The sequence below is a fragment of the Rhamphochromis sp. 'chilingali' genome (genome assembly GCF_963969265.1).
Source record: "Rhamphochromis sp. 'chilingali' genome assembly, chromosome: 17".
Lineage (NCBI taxonomy): Eukaryota > Metazoa > Chordata > Actinopteri > Cichliformes > Cichlidae > Rhamphochromis > Rhamphochromis sp. 'chilingali'.
In genome coordinates, this window is record NC_137944.1 from 32,207,775 (window position 1) to 32,232,642 (window position 24,868).

Sequence of the window (24,868 nt, forward strand, 5' to 3'; positions counted from 1 at the left end):
ATATGAATATTACAACTATGCAATAATGCCTTTATTTATAAATAAGGAATTAATCTGGAAACAGACTAAAATATAAAAATGTACTTCATAAATATAGTCATGTGAGTTAGAACGTTTTCACAGGACTCTCTGCAGCTGTGTGAAAAACTATGCTCACCCCACAATTCAAGAGCTTGTAGAACCACCTTCAGCAGCAATAATTTTTTTTGCTTGGATTTATGAGTCTGTCACATCGTTTTGGAGGAATATTACCCATTCTTCTTTACAGTGTTGCCACATTGTGTAAATTGGTTGTAATCATAATCTGTGAACATCATAGTCCATGAAGACTGCTTTCTGACCTCATCTGACCAGACCTGTCCATCGCCAGTCCAAAAAAAAGTGTCTCAGAGCCGATTCCTGATGTAATCACACACCAAGAACTGAATTAAACGGGGGGGGGGGGGGGGGGGGGCGGATTACTGACTGAAAAGATGTAAGCTGAAGCTTTAACTTGCTACGCCTTCTTTTTTTCATGCCAAAAACACTTTTACAACATGGTTTCACCATAAACAAACAAATACAATAGCAACCAGGTGACAAAAACAAAATGTTGATAATCACGCCCCTTTTACAGATGCAGATTCGCAAGAAACCTCAGGAAAGTTTTCTGAATATTTAATAAGGCGAGTAGCGTTTGACTTCCTTCAGCTGCTTTCTAAATCAAACCTACACCCTTGCCCACAATGTGAGTGTGCAAACAAATCCATGTGCCCACAACACGAGCAGCGCAGCAGAGTAAACACACAGTCAAACACACCCACACAGGCAATAGGCAAGAATAATACACTATAATAGTAACTTTAATTGAATGCAAATGAGGCACCAGGCACACAGCAGCACTTCCATGACGCGCGCACACACACACATGTTGTAATGTTATGCAGCATGCACCCTAATGATATCTTTAATTGACTAATTAACATTTCACACACTTGGTGTGAAAACACACACATTCACACACACACAGTGACACGCAAGGGACTTGATGGCTTACGGTGTTTGAAGGCAGTTTTTTTAATGGAGTGTAAAGCGTATGCATGCACGCGCACGTACACGAACGCTCTCGCGCTCACATACACACGCGCGCGCTTTATTTATTCTTGAGCATCATGCTGGATAGGATACGGATTTTGGGCAAGAGGTGGATGTGAGCGTGGTGGCGGTGGTGTGCTGGATGTGGTCGCGGCCGGACAGACTAAAACCTGCGCCTGGCTCTACCCGGAACCATTATGCAGACAGGAAACAACCATTTTAAGGCCAGGAGCATCCGAGGAGCCGTCGTCTACAGAGGGGGGGACACCTAAAGCTGACACGGGGCGGAGAGCAACCAGCCGGGGAGAAAAGAGGGAATAACACGACGGGAACAAAACAAAGGCTCCGTGTGAGGGAAGAGGAGCAGTGAGCCACTCCAGCTGCATGACTCTACTGTCACACAGACAATGGACTTATCGGGGCAGGCCAGCGGAAACAGTTTTTGTTAGCGAGAGAAAAGCAGCCCTCCCGGGCCGATGGAGAGCCAGGCCTCTCACTCCGCTTTTCCCTGGATGAAGAAAAAGGCCCCGCTGACAGGCTTTAGGGACCCCGTTCTCGCGGTGCACAGCCACCTTCGTGTGTTCACATTTTTACTTCCTTGGTTCTGAGTCTGTTTTTTCGCACCCAGACGTCGCATGCTACGAGGTAAAAACAAAAACAAAAGCCGTTCTCAGCAGGACTGTGTCGCCTAACGAGCTAGCTGCCGAGCTAACGGTCCGAGCTAAGCTTTAGCATTGCTAGTTGTTGGCTAGACAACCAGGGGACCTCATTTAGCATCACCTTAACCTACTTTAAGTAGTGTTTTTTAATAATTAAAACTATCGTAATTAAAAAATTAATTTAACTATGTATATGTTAAAATGCGAGTAAAACAGCGAGACAATGTTGTTGTTTTTTAACGATTAGAGCAGGATCACTAGTTAGCTAGCTGAGGGATTGACGGATGCTAGCAGAGTCTGGCGAGTGGCTGGAAACGATTATTTCCATCAGTCTGACCCACTCGGTCATCGGTTCATCTATTCCAGATTGTGGCCCTGAAGTCACCGGTTTTCCCCGGACTGTCCTCCCCCCTCATTCAGCGCCGTGGTCCAGCCAGCAGGGTGCTCCAGATACAGACCTGTGGATCAGCCGGTAAGATGCAAGCAGCATGCAGTCACCCCGCTCTCAATTAAGGCTCTATAGTCTTATTCTTGTGTCAGCTACATTAAAAATTGATACGTTAAAGGAGATCAAAGTAATTTAAACTCTGCAAAAAATCTGAATAATCTTTGCATGCTTTTTTTTGGTGCAAATTCTGGTGCTCGGTTTGCAATTTAGAATAATTACGCGTTTCTGCAGCGATTTATTTCCTATAACTGGATTTAAATCTTAAAAACAAAGTGTTTGCTGCCATGACATTTAATAAAATAGGTTTCATAAAAATATTAGGATGCTAGCCTCCCTGGTACTTAACGTTGCAAATTTCTCCATAATGAAAAAGTTAAAAAAAAAAAAAAAAAAAAAAAAAAAAATATATATATATATATATATATATATATATATATAAAAAAAACACCCAGCACGCCCCTGCGGGCGGTTTATCCTTCAAGCTCGGGTCCTCTACCAGAGGCCTGGGAGCTTGAGGGTCCTGCGCAGTATCTTAGCTGTTCCCAGGACTGCGCTCTTCTGGACAGAGATCTCCGATGTTATTCCCGGGATCTGCTGGAGCCACTCACCTAGCTTGGGAGTCACCGCACCTAGTGCTCCGATTACCACGGGGACCACCGTTACCTTCACCCTCCACATCCTCTCGAGCTCTTCTCTGAGCCCTTGGTATTTCTCCAGCTTCTCGTGTTCCTTCTTCCTGATATTGCTGTCATTCGGAACCGCTACATCGATCACTACGGCCGTCTTCTTCTGTTTGTCTACCACCACTATGTCCGGTTGGTTAGCCACCACCATTTTGTCCGTCTGTATCTGGAAGTCCCACAGGATCTTAGCTCGGTCATTCTCCACCACCCTTGGGGGCATCTCCCATTTTGACCTCGGGACTTCCAGGTTATACTCGGCACAGATGTTCTTGTACACTATGCCGGCCACCTGGTTATGGCGTTCCATGTATGCCTTGCCTGCTAGCATCTTGCACCCTGCTGTTATGTGCTGGATTGTCTCTGGGGCATCTTTACACAGCCTGCACCTGGGGTCTTGCCTGGTGTGATAGACCCCAGCCTCTATGGATCTTGTACTCAGAGCTTGTTCTTGTGCTGCCATGATTAGTGCCTCTGTGCTGTCTTTCAGTCCAGCTTTGTCCAGCCACTGGTAGGATTTCTGGATATCAGCAACCTCCTCTATCTGCCGGTGGTACATACCGTGCAGGGGCCTGTCCTTCCATGATGGTTCCTCGTCTCCCTCCTCTTTCTTGGGTTTCTGCTGCCTGAGGTATTCACTGAGCACTCGGTCAGTTGGGGCCATCTTCCCAATGTATTCTTGGATGTTCGTTGTCTCATCCTGGACTGTGGTGCTGACACTCACCAGTCCCCGGCCCCCTTCCTTCCGCTTAGCGTACAGCCTCAGGGTGCTGGACTTGGGGTGAAACCCTCCATGCATGGTAAGGAGCTTTCTTGTCTTTATGTCAGTGGCTTCTATCTCCTCCTTTGGCCAGCCTATTACCCCAGCAGGGTACCTGATCACGGGCAGGGCGTACGTGTTGATGGCCCGGATCTTGTTCTTACCATTCAGCTGACTCCTCAGGACTTGCCTGACCCTCTGCAGGTACTTGGTGGTTGCAGCCTTTCTAGCGGCCTCTTCATGGTTCCCATTTGCCTGCGGGATCCCCAGGTACTTGTAACTGTCCTCTATGTCTGCAATGTTGCCTTCTGGTAGTTCAATCCCCTCAGTTCTGACTACCTTCCCTCTCTTTGTTACCATCCGACTACACTTCTCCAGTCCGAACGACATTCCAATGTCATTGCTGTATAGCCTGGTAGTGTGGATCAGTGAATCGATGTCTCGTTCACTCTTGGCATACAGCTTGATGTCATCCATGTACAGGAGGTGGCTGACAACTGCTCCGTTCCGTAGTCGGTATCCGTAGCCAGTCTTGTTAATGATCTCACTGAGGGGGTTCAGGCCTATGCAGAACAGCAGTGGGGACAGAGCATCTCCTTGGTAGATCCCGCACTTGATGGTGACTTGTGCTATGGGCTTGGAGTTGGCCTCTAGTGTTGTACGCCACATCCCCATTGAGTTCCTGATGAAGGCTCTTAGGGTCCCATTGATCTTGTACAATTCTAGGCATTCCAGTATCCAGCTGTGGGGCATTGAGTCATAGGCCTTCTTGTAATCAATCCAGGCAGTGCACAGGTTGGTCAGTCTGGTCTTGCAGTCTCGGCTGACTGTTCTGTCTACCAGTAGCTGGTGTTTTGCGCCTCTGGTATTCTTGCCAATTCCTTTCTGTGTCCCACTCATGTATTGACCCATGTGCCTGTTCATCTTAGCCGATATGATGCCTGACAGGAGCTTCCATGTAGTACTGAGGCAGGTTATTGGTCGGTAGTTGGAGGGGACCGGTTCCTTCTTGGGGTCCTTGGGGATCAGGACCGTCCGACCTTCGGTTAGCCATTCCGGGTGTCTCTCGTTAACTAGCAGCTGGTTCATTTGTGCTGCCAGACGCTTGTGGAGTGCAGTCAGCTTCTTCAGCCAGTAGGCGTGAACCATGTCGGGCCCTGGTGCTGTCCAACTCTTCATACTGGAGACCCTTTCTTGGATATCTGCCACTGTGATGGTTACTGGACCCTGTTCAGGGAGGTCGCTGTGGTCTGCCCTCAGATCCTCTAGCCACTGAGCATTGCCGTTATGGGTTGCGTCCTTCTCCCATATGCTCTTCCAGTATTGCTCCGTCTCCAGCCTTGGTGGTGCTGTTCTCTTATTGTTCCCTTGCCACTGAGAGTACACCTTTGCTGGTTCTGTGGAGAACAGGTGGTTTATTCTCCTGCCTTCTATCTCTCTAGTGTACCTCCTCAAGCGGGTGGCCAAGGCTGTGAGCCTTTGCTTGGCAGTTTCCAAGGCCTCAGGTATGGACAGCTTGCTGTATTTCTTATGCACCTTCTTTGTCGCACCTTTCTGCAACTCCGTTAGTTGGCTAACCTCCCTCCGTGCTACTTTGATCTTGCCCTCTAGCCTCCTTCTCCATGGAGGGTACTGCCCCTTGTGGCTGTTCAACTTGTAGCCAAGCATCTCACTGATCACTGCTGCCGTATTGTAGATCAGCTTGTTAGTGTCGGTAATCGTGGTTGTAGGTATTGTCCGTAACGCTGCATTAACATCATCCAGCAGACCTTCTGAGGGTACTTCACGTAATCTTGGTAACCGGCTACGGGGGATCCAGGTTTCAAGCTTGGCCATTATCCTATTTTTCAGGTCAGTTCCTCTCGCACTCAACGATCCTTCTCCTATCGCACTTGGGGCTATGTACCCAATCTCGGGTGGGGGTGATGATATCTCCCCCCTGACCTGGCGTCCTGACTCCTCCTTGCCGTAGCATTTGTGTTGTACCTCGTCAATCTCTAGCTGTGAGAGCAGTCCCTTCTTTCGAATGTTGGAACACTGAGCTACTAGTTGTTTCGCCATCATTGTGGATGTTGGGTATCGAAGAATCCATAGGTCCGTCATCCTATTCATGTAGCCCCTTCCGCCGGGGTTACTTGCGTAGTAGCATTCCAACAACGCCCTGTTTTCATCTCTTGCCCACCGATGCCTTCTTGTTCCAGTAGCCCACTTTTCGTCAGGGTGCCCTGGTTCCTCAACACCTGACGCGGACCTTGTTGATCCGGGCGACGTCCGAGCCGGCATGCCTTCATATTTATCTGTGTCGCTCATGTCTGCGGTAGGCTCGCTTAGCATAGGGGGTCTAGCCTTAGGACCCTTACTGGATACAGACGCCCCAGGCAGGAGATAGATAGAGAGATAGATATATAGATAGATATATAGATAGATATATAGATATATAGATATAGATAGATATTTATTTTATAGATAGATATAAAATAAATAAGGCAGTAGCAGCTCCTAGTGTCCTTTAAACAACTGATGCTCGTGGAAAGAAACACCCACTGTAATAATGCTTTTTATTACTTGTTTATATCATTATGAATAACTGGACCTGGATTTTTTTTTTAATGCTTCTTTTTTTCTATCCACCATCTTTCCTTTTACCTCCTAACAGAAGTGTACTTTGGATGCATATTTTTGTTCAATATCTAATGTTAATCTATTTGCTTGAATTTTTGTTTAATTGGGTATAAAGGGAGACAAAACTTAAGAAGTAAAAAAACAAACAAAACAAAACCATTAAATTTTAAACATTAGAAATGGCTTAAATTGCTGCTATTACTGCTGTTTCTTACCGCATTATAAGTATTGTGGTTTTGGGGCTGCTGGATGACAAAATTAACCTTTTAATGACAGCTCCTGCTGTGAGATGTTTGTGATGATATTTTCCAGAAGACATTTTCTAAATGCTTTCCTTCAGCAGACATTATTGGTAATAAATGCACTCAGTTGAGCTCTTCCTTAGTAATGCCACCTGATGATAGACGAAGCAGTGCAGTCTACTTTGCATTGTCACGGGAATTTGCATGTATTGACCCAGTGAAGCAGAAAACATGTAAATATGATTTTTTTTTTTTTTTTTTTTTTAATCCTAATGTTCCACCAAATCTGTTTTACTTTTCTGGAGATAAATATTTAACTTTACCAGTTCACAAATTTTAAGATTTTCTGGTGTTGTGGTTGCTGTTGCATTTTTTATTTTTATTTTTGCAGCACCATTATGGCATTTTATGCTTTACATTGTTTATAGCTCTCTATTGTATGTTCCTCTGAGTTTTGTGCAGAATAAGAGTGAAATGAGCGTCCACCACAAGTGCACAGAGCCTGGAAAGCCTGTGTTGACATACAAATCTGATAACCACCAGTGGGATACCTGTTATCTCTGACCTGGGTTTTAGCTGTTGTTGAACCAAATAACAGAGAAATCCTGACTACGTTGAGCTTGCTTCATAGTATTCACCCCAGATACAGGCAGTTTTTTAAATATTTTAGTGTAACATAACTGATTGAGTGGAGCCACTAAAGCATGTTGCTCAAGTTCTTACATTCAGTAAGAATTTGTCCTTATGAATGTAAAAGGCCTTCATCAAACCACCTGTGTGCATAGTTAAAATGTGAAAGAAAATGGTATATTCTCTGCTCCTATTAACCAGAGGTTTGTTTTTATTTTGAACAAAATATAAATTGACTAATGAACACTATAAGCTAATGTGGATTTAGAAATCTTTATTTAAAGTAAGTAAACTAGCTTTTCCTATTTATTTTGGGGAGCAGTGTGTAGGGACGGTACCTCAGGGTAGCCGTTCAGTGGATTCGAACCCTCGACCTTCCGATCATGGGGCCACCACTCTACCTACTGAGCTATCCCTGCCCCAAGTGCCTGTTATTTTCCATAAATGGATAAAACAGGATTTTGTTTTGTTAATGGTCAGTGTGACATTTAAACATTGCTGCTGTTGCTAGTTGGTGTCCAAAATACTAGTTGGTTAAACGTATTATTTTATTTACGACACCATTGTGGTTGCAGCTCACTTAGACATCTGTCCCTTGTTTCTGTCATTTATATGACTAGTAAATTAGTTACCAGGAACATTCTCAACTCCGACCCTTGCCTCTGGCTGGATACTGAGTGGGGTGACAGTAAAAATCAAATTGAGCGTACAAGTGGCTGAAATGCATGCCGACACTTTTAGCCACCCAATTACAGTCTTCAAAAAGAAATGGCACACACTTATGCCTGGATTATGGACACTGCATTGGTTGTGCTGCACACCAACTGTTACAACAGTTTTATCACAATTTATACTGACAAGCAACGCTTGCTGGATTTGCTATTTTATTTATGTATTTAATTTTAACTGGATACTCTCATCTTTTCAAATTGTTGCAGCTCTGAATCTGAGCTCCTGCAATGATATATCACTGAAATTAGGGGTGGGGGGAAAAAATCGATACTGTGTAGTATCGTGATATTTTGTTTGCTAATAATGTATCGATACAGGGACAGCAGAAATCGATATTTTGTTACAAAAAAAGTTTTTGTGGACTGGAACTCTGACTTCAGAGCATGTTGATCCTTTTTCTGAGCAAGAATCCTTCACTGTCCAAATGTGTTTAACTTTTTTTGGCAGCAATAAACATGTTTTATTTTAAGTTTTAAACTTTTTTATTTAATGTAAAATTATATTTTGTTTTAATTTACTTTCAAATTCTTCAGTTGCTGAATGGGCTGCATAGTTTTCATAAATTGCATAGTTCAGAATAGCTATAATTGTACCAGATGGTTGCATTCAGTTAAGTTGGACTAGACTGTAATACAAACCGTTCAGTTTGTCAACAATAAAACTGACTGAAATGAGAGACTGAGTGTGAGACTTTGATATTAGATAAAATGAATATTGATAAAGTTTACCTTTATGTACAGAATCTGAATATCGCAAAGTATTTTTTTAAAAAATTGCAATAATATCGTATCGTGGGATGTATGGTGATTCCCACCTCTAACTGAAATGATGGTAAAGACCAAAACAACTGTATACTCTTGCCTGCAACCCAGGGTTGAATTGCTGTAGTTTTTTACATTGCTATCATTTGCATAGCTTGCAGCTGGGTAATCTTCATATATTGTGCTGAACACAGAAACCCAAAGACCATCGGCCCAGTTTCTGTTTGGGTGGGGAGGCAAGATTAGGGTTTAACAAAGAGCCTCCCTTTGGGAGAGTGATCGCTACCAAAAACATTTTAAGGACCAAAATTAGATTTATTTTACTAATAAGTCTCATTATTGTTTGTAGCCTGGCTGGAGACACAGAGCATTTGGAAATTATGCTTTGTGTGATATTTTCCACTGTTGTAAATACATTGAGCATGTTTTTGAATTTCATCGTATTTGTTGTGCATTCTAGGCTTTATGTGAACTGGCATGGGATTGGAATTGGCTTTGTTATGTGTTCCTTAGCTGTGAGAACCCCCCCCCCCCCCCCCCCCCCCGGTATTTGATTGAGTTTTGCTATAATCGAGCAGACCTATGTCGGTGCTTCTTTTTTGTTTTTTCTTTTTTGTTTTTGGCTTAGACTGTTAGACTGTTAATGACTGTTTTCTTAATTTCACAATTTGCATGCAGCTAAACTGAATGCATGATCATTATGCTTTGTCTGTACAGACAACATACAAAATCCTTCCTGGTTTTATATCTGACTGTACACAGATGTGACAGCGCATATAAAGACGTTTGGCTTCTGTGGTTTCTGTTTCAGGGGAGTCTCATTCACATCGAGCGCTCACTGCAGAGCTAGAAAAAGGTCAGAAATAAAAGCAGATTTGACCCTAGTTTTAAAACCCCCCAAAACAAAACGAAGTATCGGACAGAAAATGCGATGCTGACACAGGAGAAGTAGCGACTTGAATTATTTAGGCTGATGTTTTGGAGAGGTTGAAATGATGGCGGGTTGTTGCATGCAGTGAACGCGAGAAGCATCATTAGTTAAATTAAAGAGGGTGTCATTATTGTTAGATTATGACAGGAGTGTCATTTTGCTGATGTTTTTGGCAGTATTAAGTTGAAGAATGAAGAAAACTGGTGTTTCAAACGATACAGCCTCAAATATTTTCATTTGTGTTTTTTGAGATAAATGAATATGAGCGAGTGCACTTTGTCCTCTTCCTTTGTTTTTATGGAGCTAAAATATGTTTTCTCCTTTTTAAAGGAAAGCATATCAGTAGGTTATTGATTTATTTGCTGTAATTTACTTCAAGTCAAGTGCTTCTTTTAGGCTGTCATGTTGCACATGCAAAATTCAAATATCAGACAAGTGCTTGCTTGGTTCATTTTCAGTCTCTCTCCTTCTCCCTTGTTGTAAATCAAGCCCCCATCCCCCTTTTTGCATCAGTGCCCACCCTAAAACCTCAAACTCACTCACAGTTTAGATCAGAGTGAACTAAGATATGATGGAAACTAAATCCATCTAGAAGAAGTGAAAGTTGTAAAAGCTTTCTGAAGGTGAGGCTGTGGAAGGATCTTTGACTCTTCTTTGCAGATGCCTTTGTCTCCAAGGGTCTCTAATCCAGTCTGCTTCTGGAAATGTTGTTAGATTATTGACTTCGGCTCTCTGTTTCTATCCCTGTGGCTTCCATGCAAATGTCTAGAGTTCAGTGGTGCCTGGGCCTCTCTTCACTCCCTGTTTGAACCCACAAACATCCCACAGCTCTGGGCCTACAAGGACTGGCAGTCGTCCTTGCCAGACAGATTTCACAATCAAAAATGCTCACTAGCCTGAGCATAACCTATCGGACAACACTGTCTTCCACTACCTTCATATCTTTTTGTATATGTTTTCATTTTGAGTTGTATTTAATGTGAGAGGAAATCCGCTTTAACAAGACAGAAATCACACTAAATAATGTCACAAAATAATTAGGATTGCAATTTTTGTTATAATGGAGCAGTTCTAGTCTGAATTGTACAGTACTATGTTGTGTATGTTGTGACGTATTGCATTCCTTAAGAGTTTACAGTATCACATCAGTATCACGTCACTCCATACAGAGAGAGAGAGAGAGAGAGATGGGCGTTTTGTGTGTGTGCATTTGTATGTGTTGGAAGTCATTTTATCCAGCAAGAGGTGGACAGGAGCCATCTCTGAATTCCCAGTGAGTCCCAGTAAGGGTGACAATTCAGGGAATTTGTCACCCTTACTGGTGTCTCTAAATTGCGAAATGGTACGGTTCCTCTTATAGTATTAAATTTTATTTTTAAAAAAAATTGCAGGCTGACACACATAACTGGAATATGTCCTAATATTTGATTGAAGTAAATATTACTGTGTCTAGGCAGAATTATTAATTCATATTACGGTTTTAAGGGTTTTTGGATTACATTTTCTCTTAACACACATACTTACACTGTCACAAACAGAAGAGAGAGGAAGTAGAAGTTAACAATGCTGAGGCAGGAAAAGAGATGCAAGACTGAGAAACTTTTAAAAGTACATCAACAGGAATTGAAGCAGCAAGTCACATAAGAATTGATTTCTGAAAGAAAATGCTCATAATCAGCTCCTGTTGACCCACAAGTTTGAATAGGGAATGATGTGACTCTTTGTCTACGTGATCTCTCCAAATGTGCCATATTTTTATTTTTATATTTAGCTCAAATAGAGAAGACTCTGCTTCAACCAGACAAAGGCTTTGAGTTCTTGATTAATAAATAATTGGAATGGTCAGTAATCAAAATGGCTTCTTGTTCATTTCCTCTCCGATTTCAGTTGTAATGCTGATTATTTGACTGTAATGTTTATCTGCAACACAGGCAGGAACCATTGAGGATTGATGATTTCTATCCTGCTTACATTTATTTCTCTGGATTTCCATGTTTGGCTTATCGCTTTTCTGCCTGCCAGTAATGATTTTTTTTTTTTTTTTTTTAACTAAACACTGTGATTGGAACTGCTTTCTCACACTACAACAGAAACAAATTACAATCTGGTTTCACAGCTTGGCCACAACAAGGATTTAAAGGAAATCATCTCCTGAGAAACTCAAAGTTACAGCAGCTGCGGAGCTTTAGGTTCACTGGGTTCGAGCTTGATGAGATTAGAAAACCAGCTGAAGAAAAGTTTACCTGGTTGAATAAACATTGAATGCAGTACGCTTTCCAAGATTTCCAGAGTTGTGCAAAAATAATTGTAGAACAGCTGCTTTGATCCTCTTGAGTGGATAAAACAGGAAGCCAGTGACCTGGTTTTTACACAGTAAAATCAGTCTGCTTTTCTAAAAACACTAAAAACTAGAGCTACAGAAACAAACAGGTCATCTCTTCACTGCCAAAAAACTATCATCAGGGTAACATGAGTGCAAATAATCAGTTCTGAAGCAAGAGACTGATACCTGCGAAAATTTGTTTGTCCTAGCTGTATCAAGTTCCACACTGTAATTGCTAAGGGAGAGGCACTGAGGGCAGGAAAAACAATATGTTGTTATTGTTTAATTTATACAGAATTACTGACATTATTCTTTTTGATTGTTTTTGTTCAGGCTCCTCGAAGATCTCCTTGACTGGATGGAAGGCCAGTGAAACAATGGTTCAGCCTGCACAGAAATAACGGACACACTCCACTTTATGGGACTGCTATGGAACATTCTAAAGAAACACTACAGACTCTGTTTTCTTTTTTTATTATAGTTTAGTATATTTATGACTTTTTTTTTTCTTTTTTTTTTTTTAAAGAAGCATTTGACGCTTCGCTCTTTAGCGACACATTCATGTAAGGAAAATCAGGCTCTCGGTGGATTATCGTGGCCTGTTGGACGTTAGCAGGACTACTTGTGAAAATCAGACCGCCGCAGGTTTGATAAGGGCTCACTGCTGTTTCCAGCAGCTGCAAACGGGTTGTGCCACCCCTGAGTGCATTGTCACAGCTGCATTGGGAGATGTTTCAGTTCAGCAAGTACCCCATGGACATTTTAGAAATGCTAAGTGGACACCAAGCCCACCAGTTCAAAGGCCTTGGATTAGAACGACAACTGAGCCACCAACAGCAAGTGCAGCTGCAGCACCAGCAGCAGCTGCAACAACAACACCAACCCTGTGGTGACACATCTGGAAGCCTCTTGTCGGGCCTCGGCCTTGGGTCCCTCCAAACCTCACGGAGCAATGCTTTTGCAGACTCCTCATCATTGTTTGCCAAAATGAGTGCTCCTCCTCCATCCATCTCCCACCAGAGCCAGTCGTCCACGTCGTCTCACAGCTCCAGGAAGTCGAGTAAGATGAGCAGCAGTAGCAGCAGTGGCAGCGGGAGCTCCTCGTCGGGGTACCCCCAGTTTCTGCGGCCTTTTCACCCTGCTGAGGCAGCGCTGGCTCAGGAGCAGCTCCACTCTGGGATGGGACGTTTCGACTTTGGTGGGAGCAGCAGTGGAGGAAGCGCAGGAGTCATTGGGGGGGTTGTCACACCTGCACCCCCGCCTCCCCCGCTCCATCCAGGTCTCTCTGTGCCCCAGCCCTCTTCTGGCCCTTCTTCCTCCTCACCCTCACCCTCCACCTCTGCTTCCGGCTCCAACAACCCCTCTGGTAGCACTGCGGTCCCCTTAGTTGGCCAGTCCGATCCTCGCAGTCTCCACCAGCAGTTCAGCTGCATGCTTGCTGCTAATCAGTACTTCCTGTCTGGTGTTCCCACCAGCAGCAGCCTAGAGCAGTTCCTCGTCCAGCAGGGCACTCACAACCACCTAGGTTTGGGCCTCGGGCAAGGCGCCTCAGAGTCAAACTCAGCACTGGCTGCCCCTCCTGCACTCCACTCCTCCCACAGCCACACAGCTCCACAGCCTCAGCAGCAACAGCAGCAACTCACCCCACACGCCTTATCTCATCCACACAGCCACACTCACCACCCGCACCCTCTTCACCCAGCCCCGCAGCCGGCCCCACTGGGCGGTTTTGATTTCCAAGGCATTCCTGTCCTCTCCTCTAACCAGATAGCATCGCTAATGCAGCAAGAGGCTGGCCTCCCCCTCCCGCTGCCCCTGCACCTGTCCCTCTCTAAAGATGATGGAGCAAAGTCTGTAGACAGCTCGTCTACGTCAGGATCGAGTGGGGGTAGCAGGAGAAAGAAGGCAATGGCGGGTTATCTGCCCCAGAGGAAAACGGACAGTAGCAGCCACAGTCACAGCAGCAGTAGTGTTAGCAACTGCCACAACAGCAGCTCGAGTGGGCACAGTCAGAGCTCCTCATCGGGCCTCGTAGGAGGAGGAGGGTCTGGGGGCGTCAGGCTAAGTGGAATCGGAAGTGAACCGCAGCATTCCTCTCTCCTCTCACCGTCCTCGCAGCAGCAACAGTCATCCTCCACTGTGTCCTCCTCCTCATCTGTTCCCACCTCCTCAAATCCCACCTCTGTGCTCGTTGCCAACGGAAACCAACAGCTGTCAAAATCCCAAGAAAATCATAACAGCATCTCATCAGGCCAGACAGAACCAGAACCCCTTTACCACTGTGGTGAGTGTGGTAAAACCTTCACCCACCTTTCGAGCCTACGAAGGCATCTCCGCAGCCATGGGTTGACACCAGAAAGCCAAAGCAGGAAGTCAGACTGTAACTCTCCCAGCCCGGAGAGGATATTCTGTTGCGGCGAGTGTGGGAAGAGATTTAAAAAGAGAGGTCACCTCATCCAGCACAGTGTCACCCATTCAGAAAACCGGCCTTTTGTCTGCAGCATCTGCCAAAAGTCCTTCAACCGTCGAGAGTCACTTACGAGACATGAGAAGATCCACGACGAGAAACCTTTCCGCTGCCCGGCATGTGGGCGTTGTTTTCGTGAGAGCACCTCTCTCCTGAACCATGCCGCTTCAGGTGCTTGTGGCAAACCTCCACGCAGTTCAAAAAACAGGGCCAGCAGTGCAGGGAGTGCATCTTCCAACCCTAGCAGCAGTAAAATGGAAAGTAGAAGTGACAGCGTAGGGATTTCAAGTGATGGGGCAGCGATGGCCAGTGACAAATATGCAACAGATTATTCCAGAAATCGCTACCAGAGCCAGTCGTCCTACAACAGCAGCGGTGTCGACGACTACAGACGATCCCAGCCTTCATCTCTGTATCCCCCAGAAAGCACATTAGCCAATGAAATGACCAACCAGACCCTCCGGAAGGCCCCTTTAGCCCCAACTCTTCACCCCCACCCACAAAGTCAGCAACATCACCACCATCAACAGCAACAACAGCCGCACCTTCCACTCTCTTCCCTATTGGATGATTCAGAAGATGAGGTCACCAGCAGTGCAATGTCAGCCATCGCTGCTGCAGCCGCCGCCTCGTGCGATATAAACACAGAAAGCCGGGAAGGAGAGAGGAGGGATATCATTGGAGGCCTATTGGGGGGGTTGGGGTTTGGTAACCTAGGTGGACCGTCATCCACCTCCACCCTGAATGGTTCCACCATGCCGCTGACCCACCCCAGCCAGCCGCACACAAAGCCCAAGAGGCCGCGAAAGCCCAGAGAGAAAAGGGATCCCAATACCATCGTCAGGAGGAGGAGGAGCCCAGCACCGCCAGGCGACGGATCGGAAAGGCCGTACGGATGTCAGATATGTGGCAAACGCTTCAGGAGGGCGGAGACTCTGAGGCGCCACAACCGTGTCCACACAGGGGAAAAGCCTCACGCGTGTGACGTCTGTGGCAAGATGTTCCGTGAGCCTTTCCACCTCACCAAGCATCTGACTGTACACTCGGGTCAAAAGAACTACAAGTGCAATCTTTGCGGGAAGATGTTCGCCTACGCTCAGAGCCTCGTGAGACACGGGAAGCTGCACAGAAGAGGAGAAATCGACAACCAGGGGAGGAGAATAAAAGGTGCTGCTGCCGCCATCAGCCAAGTTGCCAACACAGGGAACTCTGACTTCTTCTCCTCCTGCTCTCAAGGAGAAAAGTCTCCAACGTCTGGCACGCCATCACAGAGGCTTTACACCTGCACCGTTTGCTGGAAATCCTTCCGTCACTATTTCCACCTGACAGCACATCAGCAGACTGTCCATGGCGGCAGGGTGGGGCTGGAGAAGTCTTTTCGCTGTGAAGTGTGTGGCAAAGCCTTTGCTTATTCTAACAGCTTAGTGCGGCACAAGCTGTCTCAGCATGGCATTGACCGCAACGGTCAGCGCGTGAATCAGAACCAACCCTCTGGATACTCCCCGCTCTTCTACGATTCTAATTCAGCTCCCAACTACGCTGCTTCCTCCCACATGCCACAGGGGACATCCGGACAACAACCAAACCCACAACAACAACCGCCGCCGCCGCCACCACCACCACCTCCTCCTCCGCCACCCCCACCACAACAGCAGCAGCAACAGCAACAACAACAACAGCAGCAACACCCGCACCCTTTTTACTACCGCCCAAAAAACTACCAAAAGCGTCATGGGCAGACAAGAAAGCACCGGAAGAAAAAACGGCGAGTAGTGATCCACAGCATCATGAGGGACGGAAAGCTGGTGGGCGTGCCCCTGAGTAAAGACACGCGCAGGAAGCTGATGATTCTGAGAAAGAAGAGGGGCAGACTACAGGCTCAGCTCAACAAAAAAAAGCTCCTGGCACAGTTGAGGATAAAGGGCAGTGTAATGAAGGTGAAGTCATGGTGCGGTGGCGCCGTCAGGGTCACGGGGCTTACATCGATGGACGTCCCCATCAAACGCTTCCCCTGCCCCATCTGCCCAAGCACCATGTATGCCAAGCAGGGTTCTCTGCTGGTCCATCACGCCATTAGGCACCCACCTAGGAACTCAGGCCGCCATGCCCGTCTGCGGTGCCAGGTGTGTGAGAGGCGCACCAGTTCGTTATACAAAGCCTTGAAACACAGGGGCCAGCATCTTAAACAAGCTGCATTCCAATGCCACAAATGCCGACACAGTTTTTGGAACCCGCGGCTACTCGCCCGCCACAAGTTCTGCTGCCGGGCGACCACCAGCAGTGGGGGTGGGAGCTGGGGACTGATGAAATCTCCATCGTCAGATGATGAACATTCACCAGTCCAGCTGCCAGTCCCAGGTCTGGTCCAGCCTGAGAGATCAACGGTTCTGACTGACTACAGTCAGTAAACAATTTTTTTTTTTTTTTTTTTTTTTTTTTAGATTAGATTGTTTTTGATGTTTATTTTTTTTTAAATAATCCAAGAAGCAAGCAAGAGCTAGCAAGTTTTTAACAAAAAAGAAAAAAAAAAAAAGGTGGAAGTATGGGGTTTAGTGTAACTACAGTAATAACCTCAAGCCTTCCTCCTGTGTACAATCCTAACTTACCACAGCAACGGTGGTCGATAAATTAAAGTGGACTTCAAAAGGCCCAAAATCAGAACCACCATCACAGGCTGTTTCCTCTTCCCCAAAGGTGAGGGAACTCAAGACCACATGACTTTAGTAGCATCTGTTATTAAAAACAGATTCGGCTTCCTGTCCATCATGTTTCTGGTTTTTTTTTTTTTTTTTTTTTTTTTTTAAATCCCCGATCATCAGTGTTTGGGCATAAATGTGGATTGGATGCCTTTTGTAGAGGGGATGTATCTCCGGTAGTAGGGATGCACCGATATTAAACAATTTGACCAAAAGAAATGCAGATTTATACCTATATATATTTTAGTGTTTATTTTTATTTATTACACAGCTCAACTATGAAACAAAAGTTTATTTTTATTTTTTCCCCTGTAATTATGTTCTGCCAGGTTTGACCACCAGGGGGCACAGTTTTATCGGTTGGTGTTTTCAGTTAACTTTTGATATTTTCTCAAGTGGAGGTATGGGTGGATGTTTGTAATGAGTTGCCAGGTTACATGGACTCACTGCACCATCTTGTGGCGATAGAGGAAAGTACTAAAAGCCACTTTAATAACTTTAATAAGTGGCTTTTAGATATAAAATCTTTTAGATATACAATCACTTTTTTATTTATTACATTTTGGAAAGTTTCAAATTGTTTTTCCAACAGAGATTTGCATAAAGTTCCGTTAAAGTCTTCTGTTCTTCATCACACTCAGCCAGCACAAAAGTAACGCAACACAACACACAAATATCAGTAAATGCCTTCTTGTGTACTGATATCCCTCCAAATATCGGTGCATCTCTATTTTTTTAGTTCTAGTTTGCGTTCACATTATTCACCGGTAAACAGTAGCGTGTCTGTCTCTTGGTCTGTGTTTATTTGTTGCCCCTGTGGAAGAACTCTCTTTTTATACTGAGATGAAATTTGCCCTCAAGATAAATTTATCTTTAATGGAAAAAAGAAATCCTGATGTGACACTATTGTCATTTTTAATGAGCTTCTTGGGACAATAAAGGGTTTGTTTGTCTAAAGAGACTGAAGGGAGACAGTTGGGACAAACAAAGTGTTGATCTTGTTTTTAATGTACACTACTTTATGATGTTTTTGAAGAAGCGTGAACAGAGAGTGAGAACAGGAGCTGTTAGTGTGTTCAGGATTTGAAAAGGAAGAAGAGAAATAACCGAAGTGTACTGTACAATTCGTATTATATTTTATTATATATTGATTTTTTTTTTTTTCTTACACCGAGTATCATTTCTTTTATCATTGTTGCTAATGTTTGGGTGGGAGGGAACGAGTCAGGGTCTGACTTTGTAAAACAGCGGGATGAGTATATGTATCGATGTGATATCCTCCCCCCTCCTCCTTGAGCCCCCTTTTACCTACTCCCTCATTGCCACACTTGATGCCCCATTTTTGTAACAGAAGCGTGTACACATAGTTCATTACTTAGGTCCTGTCCAGATGTGTGTTTTCTTTTACCTGTAAAACTAAAACATGTAATATTATTACTAAATTACTATCCTTTTCATTGCCTAAAAGTGAGTTGTTGAAAACCCTCAAATCGAATTAAAAAAAAAACTGAAACATTGATTGTTGTCTTAAATCTTCTGTTTCATGCACTCATCTCTTTTTAGTTAAGTGACATGTTATAGGATGTATATTTTAAATGTTCCTGAAATGTTGGTTATTTGATAGTAAATGGAGCATAAAGGAAAGTGCATCATTTTACATGATTAACTGATCTCCCTCACATGACAACATTGTACTGATAAAACTGAGCTTTCAACATCTTTCAACAAGTTTACCTGCAGTTGAATCCAAATGAAGTTGGAGAGATGTAGATAGCATTGAGGAAACTGTTAGTTACATGAGAAGACATTCACTGCCATGGTTTCCCCCAAAACATGACAATGGTGTTTTAATTAGTCACATCTTTGAACCATGAAGTCCACAACTGAAAACATACACTCTGCAGTCACTTCATTAGTTGCACTTTTACTGTACTGGGCTGGACCCTTGTTTTGCCTTCAGAACTGCCTTAATTCTTCATAGCATAGATTCATCAAGGAAACATTCAAGAGATTTTTTGTCCACAGTAACATGATAGCATCGCACAGCTGCACATCTACAATGAGAATTTGCAGTTCCAATACATCCCAAAGGTACTGCTGGATTGAGATCTAGTAGCTGTGGTTGTTCAAGAAACAGAGATTATTTAAGCTTTGTGGTATGGCATTTTATCTTAAATTAACTTCATATGTGCAATAGTGAAATTACATAACTGACAGTGAATATATCTAAAATAACTTTCCTCTTCTTTTTTCTTTTAGAGTAATATTCCACAACTTAAAACATGCTGTTAAAGTTTGTTTTTCCAGCAGTAAATATGTCACAGTTGCCATTAAACTTCTCAGCTATAACCCTAACCCCACGCTCAAGGTCCAGCATAGGACTTAAGTGGGCGTCCATCATGTTTCTCGCACAAAGACAAAAAAAACTTCCATCCCCTCAAAGTTTGTTTTAGACAATTAGCGGATTAAGGATATTTTTATCCACACTTTCTTCCTGCAGGGACCGTGAAGTGGTATCTCTCTCATGCTGCCTGTGAGAAAACACTATGAAAACAGCCTGGCACAAGCTGAGCACCCGACTCACATACAGCTGTGACAAAGCTAGCCTTAAACACCCGAAACACGCAGACAGGTGTGCTCTTTCATGCACACTCAGCTGATCTTCCCGCTCTCAAATCCTCTGCACGTCACAAAATCTTAGAATGAATTATTAGGTGTAAACCCTTAAAAAAACACCAGTGGGAAGTGGGGTGTTTTTTTTTAAGTTGTTGCAATACCAACAACCAGTCACTAGATGGCAGCATTTAAATATCCTTTAAAACATGGCTGAGTCCCAAGTGTTGGAGGAAGGGATGAGAGGAAAATAATTTTGATTCGAAACGCCTCATGAAACTCAGATCACACATTAGTGGAGTCAAGCTGTTGTTTCACACTTTTTGCTGATCCGTGCCAGCGTGCACGCACTCAGCTGCTCTGTGTGTGTCTGTGTGTGAGGCAGATTATTTTGGCTTCTTACTATTCACACATTCCTGTCATGTATGTGTAACATCACTATATCATCATAACATAAGATGTGTAGGCGCTTCCAGGAACCATGAATGACAGCAGCAGAAGTCACGTTTTAAACCAGTTGCATTTTTCGTTCATTTACAGGATGTTGTAATAATGACTTCTGCTAGTTTGGTTTGCAATGCTAGCGTATGGCTAACATTTAAACAGAAATGACTTTGTTTTAGAAGACAAAATAAAGTACACCAGTATTTTGAGGTATGTTTCACATCGAAAAGAGCTCTTTAATAGCAATAATAGTATTATTATAGCCCGCTTTTTATGTAGTTTATTATAATGATTTAATGCTTGCCAAAACACTTGGGTTCTTTTCTAAAGGCCAAAATCACACATATGGTTTTTTTTAATTGTTACGTGTCTGCTAACTTGACTTTTGCCTGGATAAAAAAAGAAGATGATAATAAAAATGTTTTTGCTTCTTTCACACTAAAGACAGGAAGCCAAGTTGCAGGTGGTATCTTAAGTGGAGTTAAGAACAAGTTAGCTTTAGAGGTTTGGAGACAAAGTTAGTGAAGTGAGTCTGAGATGGTTCGGACATGTGCAGAGGAGAGATAGTGGAAATACTGGACAACAAGGTGTTGACAAAGACCACAGAGGAGGTTCATGGATCTAGTGGAGGACATGCAGATGTGCTGGTGTGACAGAGGAGAACTATAGGGGTGGGGTGAGATAGAGACAGATGATCGAAGAATAAGAAAAATTAAGAATTTCATACAGACTGGTATGAAATCCACTGATGTAGATTTAGAACTCAACTTTATCTGTCTGGTAACATAGGAAAAAAGTTCAAACATGTAACTAAAAAGCATACAAAACAAAACACTCAAAATATGACGGAAATATTAATAATTAATAATCAGCAAAAATACTTCATTGTAGTAAAAAATCACTGAAATGCTAAAAATGGTTTTAAAGTGTAAACAAAATTAAGAGCTTTTGGATCATTTATTGTTTATTTGCTGTTTATCCGTTTTATTAACGTTGTCTTTGTTTTATGAAGTCCTTGCTGTATTTTTTGTTTACTTTGCCTTAGTTTGTCTGTGCCTTCGGAACATTTACGATGAAAAGGTAAATATGATCTTTAATGGATCCTTCAGAAGTGAAACATAAACACCCCCCTCCTTCCCTCCAACCGTGCTCTCACGCGGCCATGGCATGGGGAAATCTGTGGGCGGAGACTGTGACCTATTTATAGCCAATAGAGCGCTGAGAGCCGCAGCGAGTGACCTAGATTCAGCCAATAGCAGCGCTGCACAGTCGCCGGTAGGCAACAGTCGGCGCGTGCCGGGTCCATGTGCTTGTTGTTGAGAGCGCGAGAGTCAGATAGGGACATCCAACAGGGAGAAAACAGACGAGGTGCCGCTCCTCGGGTGGTTTTATCAGATTTGAGACAATTCAATGACTTTTATTCTATTATTTTGAAGCCTCGCAGCAAAAAATTTATGTATGAGTTAAAACATACTCACAATATTCAAGGAAACAATGGTTTCGGTGTACTGCCAGTATAATAGAGCGGGCCTTTATTTAAGTGTCTCTTTTGTTAAAAAGAATAGCGTGTATATGTTTTTAGTGTGGAGGAAATGGTAAGACCGTTTGTGTTTGTTCGCGTTTGAACTCGGGGTAAAAGTAATCGTATTTTCCCTTATTGCTCAGATAAGGAAGTGGAAAAGGTAAACATCCTGACGTTTCAGGAGCTGCATCTCATTTTAGTACACACACACACGCGGCGGGCTCTGCTTTCGCTGTTTAAGTGACAGCGTGAGAGAAGAGGGGCGGGGCGAGGCGTGTTCACGGGCCATCCAGGAATTATCACATGCGGCCGCTATTGGCTGAAACTTCATGGAGGCGTCACGTTTTAGTGTCAATGTGTGTTGCATTCACGAGAAGCGGTAGCGTTTTAGTAATCTTGTAATTTTACATTTTTATAACATTATTTTCTTGTTCTTTTTATTAAATAAATGTTATTTTGCTTAATTTTTTAATAACATTTACCATATTTTTTATCTGTTGTTTTCATACTTTTATGAAATTTAACATATTTTCTTCCATAAAAGTTTATTTTATATTATATTTTCTAGCTGCCATCGTTTTAGCTTGTGTTTTATTTTATGCATTTACATTGTTAGGCCTTCATGTTTTATGTTTGCACTTTAACTTAATTGTTTTGCGTTTTTCCCTTTTTTTTTGGTTTATTTTGTTCAGCTTGAATCTAGCATGTATTGTAAGCTGATAGCAAAATAATATAATTTATCCTTGAGCTGCATCCTTGCTTTTTAACATTTTTAACATTGTGTGATCGTTTAATCAGAAACATTTTCAACATTTCTTAATTAGTAACCACATTAACTGTCAGTCATAGACATTCATTTAATTTCTTGACTGCAGTCCCAATAGTTTTTTGTTTTTGGACGACCAGAAGGACCTCTATTATACATGGGAATGTCAACATCGGGTACAGGACTTATTTTTTGTCATGAGATTAAACGTTTTGTTCAGTTTCCCTGAAAAAAAACAAAGGAGAAAGAGCAAAATAATTTGAAGTTCACATTTACCAAATTTTAAACTAGTCATAAATGCAGCGCCGAGACTCTGAGTACACGGGAGGGAGAGGCGTGGTCAATTGGGCTGTGTGGGCGTTGCCGCTGTATGCAAACGATCCACGCCCCCAAGCGCCTTTCCCCCGTGAGCGGTGACGTCACACGAGCGGCCCGTGTTGGTTCCAGCTGACTGGCAGAGAGGGAGAGAGAGGGAGAGAGAGGAAAATAAGAGCCATCAGCCCCATCTATCCGTCTCTCATACTACTGGATATTATTATTTTTTCCGGGGGATCTCTTTATTTCCGTCATCTTGTCATTTTTTCGCCCCTCTTTTTGTTCTTCGCTCTTTTCTGTCTTGGAGACTTCCCACCGCCGCGACTCGACTGTACTCCGCTGTTTCTACTGCCTTTATTTCTGCTCTCTTAATATTGTTTATAGCTCCCTCTGGACTCACCGAGCGATCGACCGACCAACTAACCGACTGACAGCTACTCCTGGAGGATGAATTAGACTCGGTCAACATGGTGCCATTTTGGATATAAATCCTCCCTCTTTTTTCTTTTTTGTTTCGTTTTTTTTCTTTCGCACATTTTCTTGCATGGGACTGGCGACAATCAGGTGGACACCCTGAGCGCACACGCGTCACCTGTCCGCGCACCTTTTGAAGGCGCGCCCGTCAATTAGCATCACTAAGTGGATTATTTTGATCTTACGGTCTCTTGCAGGTTGCCCCACTCCACTTCCTCCTACCCTCACCTCCTCCTGTCCTCCTCCTCCTCCTCCTCTTATTCCCCCCGAGAAGTTATGTCAAGGCCTCTCACCCAGCTCCTACCACCGGATCTTCCTGCCGGGGCCACAAGCCCTCAGTTTGGGGCCAGCAACCCGGCTGGAAGCGGCCCCCAAGGTGGACACCTGACCTCTATGACCAACCTGAAGTCTCTGCTTCAGGTGCCAATCAAGGCAGACCAGAGAGGCCCCAAGGACTGTTGCGAGATGAAAGGTGAGTGTGGGCACGTGTACCCGTGTGAGTAAGGGATCCAATAGGAACAAACTCCTTAAAGGGCCACTAGGGAAATACCTCAGCCTACAGAGGCCAATTTCATTGTATTGCAAGCGCAGTATAGGCCTGTATTATGTATGTGTGATGCATATAGGAAATGTCCACATTAAGTGTACTAAAGGAGAGTAAAGATAAACTTTATTTACAAAGCTTTTCGCACACATTTGCAAAATTTATCTGTAAATTTGTGATTAAGGACTTATTGGGCCACGTTTTCAATCCCTTTACTCAGCTGAAAAAGCCAGATTTGGCCTTTGTTCCCAAAATTTTCATATGTGGAAAAATGGCTGCTTGATTTTAAGCTGATTATATTAGGGTTTTGGACACATTACCAGCTGCTGTCATGAGGATTAAAAAAGAAGAAGAAGATAATTAAGAGATATTGAAAGAAATAAAGGGCTGCAGCTCTGATTTGAAAAACAAACAATAAACAGTAGCTTATATTCTTTGCAGAAATGTCACAGGGATTATTCATGAGTGTGTGAACGTGTGTGTGTGCATGTGACTGAGTGGGTAGGTGTGATTGTAAAACACAGAGGAGGCCCTGCTTATCCAACACACACTCACATGGACATTGTTTTCTTTGCAAGCTTTCCTCCTTCTGGCCTGCTGCATTTTTATATTAAACGCTTCCCTTTTGCATTTGGTGGTGGTGAAGTGAAATGATCTAGATGAGGAGGAGGAGGAGGAAGAGGAGGAGGGAAGAAGAGGGTGTAAAAAAAGAAACACAATCTGGAGTGGATGCCATCAAAAATCCAGCCAAAGCAGCAGAAGCAGCAGTCGTTTGGTTTGTTTAAATAAAGGTTACTGAGTGGGATTGAGTTATTTCCCATCCTCCAGCTGCCACAACAAATATTAACCAGCCTGCTTCTCCTTCCTCTCTCTTGCTGTGGGGATATTATAACTCCCAGTCAGCTGCTGTCACACGCATACGCACACTTGCGAGGCAGCGATTTGCATTGATTCTCTTCCGCTGAGTACCAGTAAATTAAGTTAAACCTCAATTAAAACACATTTATTTAACACGAAGAGATAAAAAACATGTCCTCACAAGAACAGAAGGTTGTCAAGAGTCAGTGCCTCATGAGTGTGGATACAACTGAACACACACATTCACAGAGAGGGGTCGGGGGGCAAAGGAATGGCACTGTCCAGTGGCTCCCTGCATGTTGTTGGC

The 24,868-nt window shown here is 43.7% G+C and overlaps 3 protein-coding genes across 3 annotated transcripts in view; 2 read left to right on the forward strand and 1 right to left on the reverse strand.

Moving 5' to 3' along the window:
• The first annotated feature begins 1,126 nt into the window (after positions 1 to 1,126).
• LOC308384334 (uncharacterized protein) lies at positions 1,127 to 17,351 on the forward strand. Its single transcript, XM_080862836.1, has 3 exons — positions 1,127 to 1,719; positions 2,100 to 2,205; positions 12,196 to 17,351. Exon 3 carries the CDS (start codon positions 12,592 to 12,594, stop codon positions 16,735 to 16,737), a length of 4,146 nt encoding a protein of 1,381 aa, XP_080718962.1. The 5' UTR covers positions 1,127 to 1,719; positions 2,100 to 2,205; positions 12,196 to 12,591; the 3' UTR covers positions 16,738 to 17,351.
• LOC308384455 (uncharacterized protein) overlaps positions 1,568 to 24,868 on the reverse strand; it is a gene marked incomplete at its 3' end in the record, with an annotated part of 118,078 nt that continues 94,777 nt past the window's right edge. The window contains exons 2-3 of the mRNA XM_080863022.1: positions 4,235 to 5,853; positions 1,568 to 1,712 (exon numbers count right to left, since the gene is read on the reverse strand). Of these exons, the coding sequence (XP_080719148.1) occupies positions 1,568 to 1,712; positions 4,235 to 5,733 (1,644 nt within the window). The 5' untranslated portion in view covers positions 5,734 to 5,853. The remainder of the gene's footprint in view (positions 1,713 to 4,234; positions 5,854 to 24,868) is intronic.
• Positions 22,818 to 24,868, forward strand: part of dbpa (D site albumin promoter binding protein a) — a 39,918-nt gene continuing 37,867 nt past the window's right edge. Inside the window, exon 1 of the mRNA XM_080863927.1 lies at positions 22,818 to 23,631. Coding sequence (XP_080720053.1) covers positions 23,436 to 23,631 — 196 coding nt within the window. The 5' untranslated portion in view covers positions 22,818 to 23,435. The remainder of the gene's footprint in view (positions 23,632 to 24,868) is intronic.